At 34.3% G+C, this 14,652-nt stretch overlaps 1 protein-coding gene across 1 annotated transcript in view; it reads right to left on the bottom strand.

Annotated features, from left to right (window-relative positions):
- WDPCP (WD repeat containing planar cell polarity effector) overlaps positions 1 to 14,652 on the bottom strand; it is a 255,317-nt gene that overhangs the window by 23,351 nt on the left and 217,314 nt on the right. Inside the window, exon 15 of the mRNA XM_067703850.1 lies at positions 6,883 to 6,946. Within this exon, the coding sequence (XP_067559951.1) occupies positions 6,883 to 6,946 (64 nt within the window). The remainder of the gene's footprint in view (positions 1 to 6,882; positions 6,947 to 14,652) is intronic.

The following is a 14,652-nucleotide window of genomic DNA, read 5'->3' as shown; positions in this document are numbered from 1 at the left end:
TGTTATACTTCAATTAAATATTCCAATTAAAAGACACAGCTTGTGAGAGTTGATTATAAATATCCAACTCTATATTGCTTACAAGAGATACAACTTAAATATAAGGAAACATGGATTATGATATATGAAGGATATAAGTAAACACAAACCAAAATAAAGCTGGTTTAGGTATACTTTGAGATATGAAGTAGGTTTTAAGGCAAACATTTCTAGAAAATAGAAGAATGTTTTATAATGATAAAGGTGCAATATACCAAGAAAATATAACAGTTCTAAACTGGCATGCACCTAACTACACAGCCTTAAAACAAATAAAATAACAAAAAAGGCAAACAGAACCACAATCACAGTGGAAATTTTTAATACATCAGTCTGAGTGAAGATATACAAGAATTGAACAACATGACTAACAAACTTGATTTTATATAGAATACTGTACCCAAGAACTGTAAACTGTAGAGTACATATTCTTCTCAATGAACATGGAAACTTCACAGGGTTGACATAATACAGTAGGTTAAGGGGTGTGTGTGTGTGTGTGTTGTTTGAAATTAGTTGAAATTTAAAGAAACCATGGGCAAAGAAGAATTCACAACAGAAATGTTAGAAATATTTTGAGCTGAATGATAATGAAAAATATGACATAAAGTGTCAGAACACAAAGCTATGCTTGAATGGAAATTATCCCCTTGAATGCATACATTGGAAAATAAAGCCTAAAAAAATCCATGATTTAAGCATCTATCACAAGAAGTTAGAATAAGAACAACACATTTAAACAAAGTTGGAAGACTTATGCTACTGGATATAAATACTTAAAAAGGACAATAATTAAGACTGGTCTTGGTACAGGGATACAGACCTAAACGTATATATGGGAACCTGATTTATGACAAAGGTGGCCATGTAAAGCACTAAGCAAAGGACAGTCTTGTTAATAAACAGTCATAGGTCAACTGGATATGTGTGTGTGTGTGTGTGTGTGTACGTGTATATATATGTGACAGAAATTAACTTTGAGCCATACCTAGGTGGATCATAGGTTTGATTGTTAACATTAAAATAATAAAACTTTTAGAAGATTAAAAAAGGAGAATATTTTCAAGACCTTGGGATAATAAAAGATTTTAAAAACAGTACACAAAGAGCACTAACTAGCCTCTAGCAATTACCCTTCTGCTCTTTATTTCTATGAAATCAGATTTTTCTTTTTAAGATTCCAGATATAACTGATACCACACAGTATTTGTCTTTCTCTATCTGGCTTATTTCACTTAGCATAATGCCCTCCAGGTTCATCCATGTTATAGAAAATGGCAAGATTTCCTTCATATTTTGGCTGAACAATATTCCATAGTCTGTGTGTGTGTGTGTGTGTATGTGTATATATATGTATGTGTGTGTATATATATATATATATATATATATATATCTTTCTATGTATTATATTTTCTTCATCCACTCATGTCAGTGGACATATAACTTGCTTCCAGATTTTGGCTCTTGTGAGTAATGCTGCAGTGGACATGGAAGTACATATATCTCTAAGATATTGATTTTGTTACCTCTGGATATGTACCCAGAAGTGGGAATACTGGATCATATGGTAGTTCTATTTTTAATTTTTTGAGGAACTTCCATATTGTTTTCCATAACGGCTGTATCAATTTACAGTCCCACCAACAGTACAAGGGTTCCCTTTTCTCCACATCCTTGCCAACATTTTTTGATCTTATGTCTTTTTTGAAAAAAGCCATCCTAACAGGCGTGAGGTGATAGCTCACTGTGGTTTTGATTTGCGTTTCCCTGACGACTGCTGTATCTGTTGGCCATTTGTATGTCTTCTTTGGAAAAATATCTCTTCAGGTCCTTTGCACATTTTTAAATTGCATTATTTGAATTTTGGTATTGAGTTGTATGAGTTCATTACGTATTTTGGATATTTACTCCAGATCAGATATATGATTTGCAAATATTTTCTCCCATTCCATAGACTGCCTTTTCTTTTTCTTGTTTGTTTCCTTTGCTGGGCAGAAGCTTTTTGGTTTGATGTAGTCCTACTTATTTATTTTAGCTTTTTTTGCCTTTGCTTTTGGTGTCTTATCCAAGAAATTACTGCCAAGACCAGTGTCAAGTGGCTTTTTCTCAATGTTTTCTTCTAGGAGTTTTGTGTTTTCAGGTATTACATGTAAGTCTTTAACCCATTTTGAGTTAATTTTTGTGAGTGGTATAAGGTAATTTTTGTGAGTGGGCCCAGTTCCATTCTTTTGCATGTAGATATCCAGTTTTCCCACCACCATTTACTGAAGAGACTATCCTCTCCCCATTGTGTGTTCTTGGTGCCCCTGTCAAAGAGCAGTCGACAGTATATTCATGGGTTTACTTCTAGGCTCTCTATTCCGTTCCACTGGTCTATATGCCTGCTTTTATGTCAGTACCACCCATAAAATGGAATACAATGTAACCATTAAAGTAGTGATATAGGTCTATATTTATTTTTATGGAAAACTGTCACTATAACATTGATGAATGAAAAAAAAACTAGTTATAAATAAAAAATTTAGTAAGTGTGTATACTTATAGAGGTATTTTAAAGGATGTTCATTTCTGGATAAGAAAATTTCAAGTGATTTTTTTTTTACTTTGTTCTTTATATTTTATGGTATTGTTTTTATTATATTATTATTTACTCATAATCTAAATAGTTCATTTTCATCTAAGGGCTTACTGAATCATATTGATTTTGCTTACAAAATATCTTCTCTTTTATATTCATGTAATTCAGGCCGTTTCAGGTCTTCATTATTTCTTGCAACTGGCATGTAAAAACAACTGTTGCTCTCTCTTAATAGTAATGACACATAATATCTGTTTAGTACTTCCTAGTTTACAAAGTACTTCCAATACAGTATCTCCATTAAGATTCAAAAACAATCTCAAAATGGATTAAAGACATAAATGTGAGACCAGATACTATAAAACTCCTAGAGGAAAACAGGCAGAATACTTAAATCATGGCAATATATTTTTGGATCCATCTCCTAAAAGGAAAGGAAACAAAAGCAAAAATAAACAAGTGAGACCTAATTAAACTTAAAAGCTTTTGCACAGCAAACGAAACCATCCACAAAAGTGAAAAGACAACCTACTAAATGGGAGAAAATATTTGCAAATGATGTGACCAATAAGGGGTTAATATTCATAATATATAAAAAGCTCATACAACTCAACATCAAAAAAAACAAACAACCTAATTACAAAATGGGCAGAACTGAATAGCCAGTTTTTTCAAATGAGGACATGCAGTTGGCCAACAGGCACATGAAAAAATGCTCAACATCACTAATCATCAGGGAAATGCAAATCAAAACCACAATGAGATACCACCTCACACCTGTCAGAATGGCTATCATCAAAAAGACCACAACATATGTTGGTGAGGATGTGGAGAAAAGGGAACCATCATACACTGTTGTTGAGAACATAAATTGGTACAGCCACTGTGAAAAACAGTATGGGGTTTCCTCAAAAAACTTAAAATAGAACTACCAGCAATTCCACTCCTGGATATATATCCAAAAAAAACCCCAAAACCACTAAGTCAAAGAAGATACATGCACCTTAATGTTCATAGCAGCATTATTTATAATTGCCAAGGTATGGAAGCAACCTAAGTTTCCATCAACAGTTGAATGGATAAAGAAGGTGTCTTATATATATACCTTGGAATACTACTCAGCCATAAATAAGAATGAAACTTTGCCATTTGCAGCAATATGGATGGACTTGGAGGACACTATGCTAAGTGAAATAAGTCAGAGAAAGACAAATTCTGTATGATATCATTTATATGTGGAATCTAAAAAATACAACAAACTAGTGAATATAATAAAAAAGAAGCAGACTTATAGAGAACAAACTAGTGGTTACCAGTGGGGAGAGGGAAATAGGGAGGGGCAATATAGGAGTGAAGGGAAACAAAGGGTTATTATAGGATTACATGAAATCATCTGTGTGAAACTTAAAAATTATAAAGCACTACAGAATTCAAAGATGCTTTTATTCAATTAAAAAACCCAACCTATGGGTAGGTACTATATTATTATCGTCATTTATATACATTTTAAAAAACTCAAAAGTTACTGATCTTGAAGACAACTTATGACCCAAATTCCATGTATCTACCATTACACCTTCCCATTACACCTTGCTGATTTGGGGTAAGGATAAACCCAAACTCCTTAACATGGTCTGGATATAATAAGGAGTAGAGTACATTTCCCAGAACTGAAAGAAAGCTGATGTAGCTGGAAAGCAGAGAGATGAGAATGGAGGGACCTTAGCTGCCATATTAAGGAGTTAGAATTTATCCCAAAGGTGACGAGAAGCTGCTAAAGGGTTTTAAATAGAGGAGTGAAATTATAAATTATGATTTTTTTGACAAGGGGTCTGCAAACTTTTTCTGTAAAACACCAGATAGAAATATTTTAGGCTTTACAAGCTATATAGTCTCTTGCAACCACTCAACTCTACCATCATAGAGTAAAGCAGTCATACACATTACATAAATCAGTTTGGCTGTGTTCCAGTAACATTTCACTTATGGACACTGAAATTTGAATTTCACTATCATGTATTTTTAATATCATATATTTTAAAGTGTTTTGATACTATTTTTCTTTTGATTTTTTTCAGCGATTTAAAACTGTAAAAAGCCATTTTGGGGCTAGATTTGGCTGGCAGGCCATAGGTTGCTGACCCTAATTTTAGAAGATGTTCACTTAGGCTACAGTGTAAAGCAGACAAAGAGGTCCTTTCTGGCCCATTTCCTCAGGTCCAGTACCCACATACTGACTTTTTAATATTCAAGGCCTATTGATATCATGCTATATGTCTTTTATCCTTCTATCTCTGATAGATGCTAATGCAAAAAGAATATTCTCAGGTTAACCATTATGCTTTTTTGGTGACCCCTTTGCATTCAATGTGGTCATATTTTTATTCTTTAAGGAAGAGATATCTTGGTGAGAGAAGATAATTTACATGTAGGAATAATCCTATTTTAAAAACTTTTAAATTCAAAGAGGTAATATTTCTCAGTATATAGGCTAGATGATAATTTAAATACTAATATGTGATCTATTAGAAAACATGATAAATTCTTTAGACAATTTCAATATGGAGCTTCAAATGTATATAGTAGAATCATGAGCTTAAATGGAGCTTTGTTTAAGGACTTAATGCTCTCTTAAGGCTCTTAATGCTTCCTTAAGGCAAATCTTGGGCTATAAATAAGCAAAGTTACATAGGAAGAATAAGGATGTAGCATTTTGATTGTTCACTTTTACAAATAAAAAGGAAAGTAAAACTATTTCTCTCATTCCCTTATTTTAGGTTTTTACCTTTTACTAGTAAATATCCTTATGGGTTAGGGTTAGGGTTAGCCTATCAGCAGAAAGCCTATTTGGCTTTAAACTAACATGGAGACTTTCTTTATATTGTTACTGCCTAACTGAGACTAAATGCTGAAACAGATATGATTTGAAAAAAATTTATAAGATGGCTTTGATGATTATTTATTAATTAATAGCCAAAGAAGCAAAAATTACAGAGCAATACAATAATACATTGAGAAAGAAAGTTTACCAGACACTAAATATTTAAATACTCATCTCTTCAGTTCTTTTCTTCGCTAGAAAAAAGACTGGGACTATAGACATAAAAAAAATAAAGAAATATGAAGAAAATCTACCTTTACTTGTGAGTAGTGTCAGAGGTGAGAAGGTGGAGATAAAGAGTGAAAGTCATTGGGGTCAGAAAATCTAAAAGGTGTTGTAATTAAATTTCTGACACTGTGATGTCTGCATGCATAGACTTTGGTGAAAATAATAAAATGTTCCCTTCATATACTAATATGCCTGATCAATGACCTAATAAAATACAGATGACCAACAAAAGGCGCATACATGTGAAGTATGATCAATGAAAGCACAATTTAACTGAATGATGCAAAATTAGAATTTAAATAACAAATTCATTCCAAAGTCATGAACCCATATTAACATCTAAAGCATCAAAGCTTAATTTAAACTACAAAATGTCTTCATTTGTGCAGAAAATTCAGGTAAAAGAGCCTTCCAGAAGTTTTTGTTGTTTTCAAGAAGCTTTTGCTTCGTTGTTTCATTGACAACAGTGAAATCTCTGTGGAGCACAATATGCTGGAAAACCAGGAACCCCACCTTTGTTTATCTGATCTCAATGGACGCTGTGGTGAAAGATCTTATAAAATAAGAACCTGATACAGAGCACAAAGATCTGTAAGAAACTGGTTGATTTTACTGTTCCGTAGCTAATAAATGGAGGATTAAAGCATATTTGAATTTATATCCTCTTGGATCCACTTTGCACTGTGGATACTTTAAAAATACAAGTGAGAACATTCATAATATGTTACTTCTCACTAAAATCGAAGGGACAAACTGAGCACATTCAAGATCTAGGGGACATGTTTTGCCCTATGTCCTGGTTTCTGAAGCTGTACTTCTTTAGAGAATGGATTAGAAAGACATTTAAGCTTGTTAGATAACAAAGGTGTCATCCCCTCACATCAACGTACCTGAGGAGAAATGTTCAAGAATTATAAATTCTTAGAAAACTAAAAAACCCTTTGGGTCTGGCAAGGAAAATGTCAACAAGTCAAAAGAGACTAGATGGCTATTGACCAGTTTCATGAAGGCAGAGCTGCAAGCCAGGATGGAATAATACTTTCCCACCATGTGTCGAAGGCACAAATGACACTAATCCTTTTTAATGGTCACAAAAGCTGACAACTTACTCAGCCTTAGAACTGAAGGCACAAAATCATCTCTGGGAATGACTCACCATAAACAGGTCACGAGCACCAATGTCAACAGCTAACAGAAATGCCTTTTCAAATCTCTGGTACCTATAAGGTAGAAAAGAAATGTTATATGTTGTGAACAAAACTACAGAAGAGGAGAGATCAGTTTGTTTAATTTACTTATGTGTTACTGTTTTTGTTCTGATACGAAAAATATTCTCAAACAGGAGGGACTTTGCCTTCTGGGATCTTCCCTATGTGAACTCTTATAGTACTTAGGAGGAGCTGAGGCACACAGCCCTGTGGAGGTGTTCAGTGCAACTTTCAAAGATAAACATAACCAGATTAGGTGCTGCTGAATGTAGAGAAATGATAGCTTAGGAAATAATGTTTCTCATTATATTTTACTTTGTTGTGTTTTGTTATGTAAGAGAAAAGTATGGGGATATGGAGAATATAGCAGGATAAGAGCAATTAATCATATAATTATACTTTTATGTTTCTTAGGTAAAAGTTAAGAAGTCAAATGTTGCATTATTACAAAACTTTCATATTTGTGAGTTTGGAAAAAATACGTTCTCCTCTGTTGTAAATGAAAATAATAAATAGTTTCTAAGATTTTTTTTTCTGGGAGTATAGTTGCTTTACACTGCTGTGTCAGTTTCTGCTGTATGTACAGCAAAGTGAATCAGCCATACGTATACAAATATCCCCTCTTTTTCGGATAAGTATTTTTTTAAGATACTACTTTTCTACTCTTTTATCCTATCTTTCCTTGAGGTAAAACTGAGAATTTTCTTTGTGAAAGTTTAATTTTAGGCTAAAATACATGAGAACAAACTTCAGTTTAAATTAATTACCTCTGTAGACATTTTAAAATCCTGAGAGAAAAGCATGTCACGAACGTACAATTTGCACAGGATTTTGGAATGAAAGTTCATCTTTATTTTGTCTAAATGTTGAGACTTACATATAACTGTCAGTCTTTCTGACTCAAGAAACAAGAACATAAATAACCAAGTTGTTCTCTGTTTTATGTTGTGAAATAAAATGGTATAAAATATAATGATGTGCCACAACAAGAGAAGCCACCACAATGAGAAGCCTGCACACTACAACGAAGAGTAGCCCCTGCGTGCCACAACTAGAGAAAAGCCCTCATGCAACAATGAAGACCCAATGCAGTCAAAAATAAACAAATAATTTATTTTAAAAAAATATAGATTTCAAATAAAACGTGTCAGAAATGTAGAATATAAATTATTATTGACAGAGTACATACATTTATTAGTGAAATAGCTAATATAATTAAAATTCAAACACACAAGGCTTATGATTATTCCATATGAGCTGGTAGGTCCAGAACCTGAAACACTTCACAATTTCCATGCTGTGTTTGATTACTGTTATCACATCTCCTCCCTGGCTCTACTTACTAGCATCTCCAGTATTTGCTTGAATCCCTTTCAACTATGGAAGATCAGAAGAAAATTGTGTTTATTTTTGTTCCAGGAAGCTGAATGATTCATTATATATACAGTGGAAATGGGATGTAATGAGGAAGAAGACAGAGGATCAGCAAGTTGTACTACTCTTCCATACATTCACTGCCATCTTGCATTTGTTGCCACTCCAATGAAACTTTTCTAGCAGTAATAAATTATCCAGACTTAAAGATAAGTTCTTATCTTGTGTGCCCTTTTGGCCATATCTGACCCTATTAACTTCCCCTCCTTGAAACCCTCTCTTTCCTTGCATTTGGAGATTCATTCTTTGTTTTCTCAATTCTTAGAATTCATCTTCTTAGTCTCCTTTTTAAGTTAATTTTTCTTTGCCTACTCCATGAAGTTTTCCCCAGTAACCTTACCCACTCCTATGGCATTGATAATTATATCAATGACCCATAAATCTCTAGAATCCATTTATTTCCTGAGCTCCAAACTCTTTATTTCCAGGAAACTCAAATTTCACATGTCTAATATGTCCACTGATACATAAATTTGGCAACCATATATATGATTAATTGAAATTGGGAAATATGAAATTAAGGTGGACAGGTCAGGAGGTACTCTTCATTCTAGGTGAGAGGTAATGATTAACATTATGATAAAATGAAAAGAGTTGGCATTGGCGTCCGGCAGTATGTTCAACCAAAAATATCAAAGAGCACTCCCCAACTAGATTGCTTATAAAATATATGTTAAAGTACAACACAGGACTCTAAAAAAAGGGAAATTTCCAAGGGTACCACACTCTCAGTAAAAAAAATAACCAACTAACCGAAGTCCCTTGATTGAAACTACAGTAAGGATCCCTGAGCAGAGAGCAAAAATGGGGGGAAAAAAGGCAGAACTACTCTGGGTCATCACCCTCAGCAGACTGAGCCCTGAACAAGTCTCAAGGTAAAGGGGCTAAGCCTGAGACTTTTGATTAAGACATGGGCTAAAATGATCCCAGGTTATTAGTGCCCCTAACTTTGGTAGAAAAAATAAAAAGAAAATTCATGTCTGGATTAAAGCACTTTTGATAGAAGCCATCAGGACTGCCATAAATTAAAATAAAACAAGTATGAGTTCACAATGAAAGATCACTGAATACAAAAGAAAACAAGCTACTGTGATGGAAAATTAGAAAATAAACAACAGATTTACTTCTCCAGGAATTTCAGATCACTGAATTATTAAAGTTAGAATATAAAATAATTCAGCATAAGATTTTAAAAGAAATAATTATGGAACCATGAAAATAAGCATACAACAGGATATAATAAAAAAAAATTACCAGGTAGATTTTTTAAGAAATAAAATAGAACTTTTGGAAATGAAAACCTGAACTGGAGTTAAATAATTTGTCACAAAGAGAGAATTAGTGAAGTAAAAGAGGCATAAGTAAGGAATTACAGAAAATGCACAGAGAAATAAATATAAAGAGAGATTAGCAATACAGAGAACATGGAAAAGTCTAACATGTCTAATCAGGTAATTAAGTTAAAGGCTGAGAATTTTCCAAAGCTGATAAATGATATGAATCAATAAACACAAGAGGGACAATATATATCAAGCAGGATAAATTGAAAAGAATCTATAATTATGGACATCTGTAATGGAATTTCAGAACTCCAAAAATAAAAAGATATTAACTGCCAGAGAGAAGACAGATCACCTACAAAGGAACTACTGATACAGACTGACACCAGACTTCTCAATGGCAACAATGGGATGTAGAGGACATTAGGGATATACTTTCAAATTATAGAGAGAAAATAAGCATTACTCTTGTATAATATGACAGTGGAACTTTCTTTCAACAATTAGAGAAAAATAAAAACACTTTCAGATGTACAAAAACTGAAAGCATTCAACAGATCTTCAATAAAGGGACTTCTAGGGAACATAACTCAGGAAAAAGGAAAACGATCCCAGAAGGAAGGTTTGAGAAGCAAGAAGGAATGGCTTCAGAAAAAAAAATTTGGTTAATATACAGTTAAATACACACAGACATACAGCAACACACACAAATGGTCTGATATTTTTAAGATCAGAAAATACTAATTACATATATCATGTAAATCAAGTGCTAAGGTCTTTGCTTTTTGTACTGTTGAAGATAATAATTGTTTGATTTTGGGAACTATGCATAGTCAGATTTCAAATAATAACCACTAAAAGATTGTAATAAATTACTCGAATAGCAGTATAGGTAGAGTGGGGTTGAGGCTGAGTGAATTGAAAAAGAAAAAAATTCAAGAAGTATTAAAAAAAAAAAAAACAAGAACAGTGGATCTATGCTGGTGCCCTGGTGAAAACAACAACTGAGAGACAACAGGGCCAATTGCCGGCATACCCACAGTTAAGGTGCGACCAAGAGCAGTGCCAACAACCGTGTAATCTGAGAGCTCGCACAACGGGTGAAAGGTGACACAACAGAGCACACCCAGGTGAGCAGCTCCAGAGGAGGAATACTCAGTGGCTTCTCTCCCAGTGGGAGTGCTCCAATCCCACCTACCTCACACCACAGATCAGAACACAGGTAAGAAACGGCTCTGGGGGCCTCTACTCCAGCAACTAGGGAGCAGACCATGTCCCTGTCAAGGCAGTGACAACCACAGAGCATGTCTAATATGTCCACTGTCAATTTGGCAACCATATATATGATTAATTGAAATTGGAAAAAATGAAATTAAGGTGGACAGGTTAGGAGGTACTCTTCTTTCTAGGTGAGTAACGATTAACATTATGATAAAATGAAAGAATTGGCATTGGCATCTGGCAGTATGGACAACCAAAAATATCAAAGGGCGCTCCCAACTAGATTGCTTCGAAAATATATGTTAAAGTACAACACAGCACTCTAAAGAAAGGAAATTTCCAAGGGTACCACACTGTCAACCAAAAAATAACCAACTAACCAAAGTCCCTTGATTGAAACTAGAGTAAGAATCCCTGAGCAAAGAGCAAAAATGGGGGTGGGGGAGGCACAACTACTCTGGACAGGAGTCAAAGAATGGGATGTAGAAGACAGTAGGGATATATCTTCAAATTATAAAGAGAGGATAAGCATTATTCTTGTATAGAATTTGAAAAAGAAAAGATACATGTATATGTATAACTGAATCACTTTGCTGTACACCTGATCATAATATTGTTAGTCAGCGATACTCCAATATAAAATACAAAGTTAAAACAAAAAGGAAAATCCTAAAGATGCTACCAGAAAACCACTAGAGCTCATCAATGAATTTAGTACAGTCGCAGGATACAAGATTAATACACAGAAATCTCTTGCATTCCTATATGCTAACAACGAAAGATCAGAAAGATAAATTAAGGAGACAATCCCATTTACCATCACATCAAAAAGAATAAGATACTTAGTAATAAACCTACCTATGGAGGCAAAAGACCTGTATTCAGAAAACTACAAGGTACTGATGAAAGAAATGAAAGATGACACAAACAGATGGAGAGATATACCATGTTCTTGGACTAGAAGAATCAATATTGTCAAAGTGACAATACTACCCAAGGCAATCTACAGATTCAATGCAATCCCTATCAAATTACCAATGGCATTTTTCACAGAACTAGAACAAAAAATCTTAAAATTTGTATGGCTACACAAAAGACCTGAATAGCCAAAGTAATCTTGGCTCCTTGACATCAGGATATCCTACAAAGCTACAGTCATCAGAACAGTATGATACTGGCACAAAAATAGAAATATAGATAAATGGAACAGGATAGAAAGCCCAGAGATAAATCCACAAACCTACGGTCAATTAACCTATGACAAAGGAGGCAAGACTACACAAGTGAAGAAAGACAATAAATGGTGCTGGGAAAACTGGACAGCTACATGCAAAAGAATGAAATTAGAACATTCTCTATCACCATACACAAAAATAAACTCAAAATGGATCAAAGACCTAAATGTAAGGCCGGTCACTCTAACACTCTTAGAGGAAAATGTAGGCAGAACATGCTTTGACATAAATCGCAGCAACATTCAATGCTTTTGAATCCACCTCCTAGAGCAATGAAAATAAAAACAAAGCTGAACAAATGGGACCTAACTAAACTTAAAAGCTTTTGCACAGTGAAGGAAACCATCAACAAAACAAAAAGACAACCCACAGAATGGGAGAAAATATTTGCAAACAAAGCGACCAACAAGGGATTAATCTCCAAAATATACAAATAGCTCATGCAGCTCAATATAAAAAAAACAACCCAATCAAAAACTGGGCAGAAGATCTAAATAGACATTTCTCCAAAGAAGACATACAGATGGCAAAATGCGGATGAAAAGATGCTCAATGTCACAAATTATTAGAAAATTGTAAATCAAAACTATAATGAGGTATCACCTCATACTAGTCAGAATGGCCATCATCAAAAAATCTAAAAACAGTAAATGCAGCAGAGGGTGTGGAGAAAAGGGAACCTTCCTACCCTGCTGGTGGGAATGTAAATTGGTACAACCATTATGGAGAAAAGTATGGAGGTTCCTTAAAAAACTAAAAATGGAACTACCATATGACCCAGCAATCCCACTCCTGGGCATATATCCAGAGAAAACCATAATTTGAAAAGATACATGAACCCCAATGTTCACTGCAGCACTGTTTACAATAACCAAGACATGGAAGCAACTTTTAAGCCTATTGGCAGAGGAATGGATAAAGAAGGTGTGGTACATATATACAATAGAATATTACTCAACCATAAAAAGGAACAAAATAGGACTTCCCTGGTTGTGCAGTGGTTGAGAATCTGCCTGCCAATGCAGGGGACCTGGGTTCAATCCCTGATCTGGAAAGATCCCACATGCCGCAGGGCAACTAAGCCTGTGCACCACAACTACTGAGCCTGCACTCTAGAACCCACGAGCCACAACTACTGAGCCCACATGCTGCAACTACTGAAGCCCGTGTGCCTAGAGCCCGTGCTCTGCAACAAGAGAAGCCACCGTAATGATAAGCCTGTGCACCGCAACAAAGAGTAGCCCCCCACTTGCCGCAACTAGAGAAAGCCTGCGCGCAGCAACGAAGACCCAATGCAGCCAAATAAATAAATAAATAGAACAAAATAATGCCATTTGCAGCAACATGGATGGACCTAGAGATTATCATACTGAGTGAAGTAAGTCAGACAAAGACAAATATCATACAATATGACTTATATGTGGAATCTAAAAGAAAATAGTACAAATGAACTTATTTAGAAAACAGAAATAGATTCACAGATATAGAAAACAAACTTATGATTACCAGGGGTGAAAGGGGGCAGGGATAAATTGGGAGATTGAGAATGACATATACATAATACTATATATAAAATAGATTACCAATAAGGACCCTACTACAGAGCACAGGGAACCCTACTCAATACTCTCTAGTGTCCTATATGGGATAAGAATATAAAAAAGAGTGGAAATATTTATATGTATAACTGATTCACTTTAGTGTACACCTGAAACTAACACAACATTGTAAATCAACTATACTCCAATAAAAATTTTTTTCCAATAAAAATGTAAATAAAAATAAAAAACAGGAAAGGAATAAAAGGAAGCACAGGAAAATAGCACAAAGGAAGATAGAAACAGCTCAATATAAAAATAATCATATACATGGACTAAACTCACCAGTTTAAAGACAGAGTGTCAAACTGGAAAAGTAAAATCCGGTTTTATATTATTTATAAAAGCCACATCTAAATCATACAGACAAACAAGGTTAAAAGTAGAAGGATAGAAGACAATTATTGATAAGAATGTAAAGTAATGCAGCCACTTTGGGAAAAAGTTTGGCAGTTTCTGAAAATATTACACATAAATTTGACATACAATTACACTCAATTTCATGGCAATTCCTACGTATCTACCCAAGAGAAATGAAACATACCCCAGAGAGACTTACACTCATGTATACATAGTGACATTTTTCATAATAGCTTAAAAGTAGAAACAATCCTAAACGTCAATCAACTGATGAATGAACGAATTAAAATACGGTATATCCAAACAATGAAGCAGGTTTCAGCAGTAAAAAGGAATGAAGCACTGATACATACTACAAAATAGATGAACTAAAAAATATTACGTTAACAGTTAAAGAAGCAATATTGTATCATTCTATCTATATGAAATGTCCAAAAAGGATAAATCTATAGAGACAGAAAGTAGATTTGTGGTTGGCTAGGGTTGGGAAAAGGGAGTGACTACAAATGGGCATGAGGGATCTTCTTGGGATAAAGGAAATGTTTAAAATTAGATCAAGATAATGGTTTACAAATCTGAAAATTTACTAA

This window comes from Pseudorca crassidens, chromosome 14, assembly GCF_039906515.1.
Source record: "Pseudorca crassidens isolate mPseCra1 chromosome 14, mPseCra1.hap1, whole genome shotgun sequence".
In the NCBI taxonomy this organism is placed as follows: domain Eukaryota; kingdom Metazoa; phylum Chordata; class Mammalia; order Artiodactyla; family Delphinidae; genus Pseudorca; species Pseudorca crassidens.
Note: the sequence above shows the minus strand (reverse complement) of the source record. Positions and strands in the feature narration are given on the sequence as shown.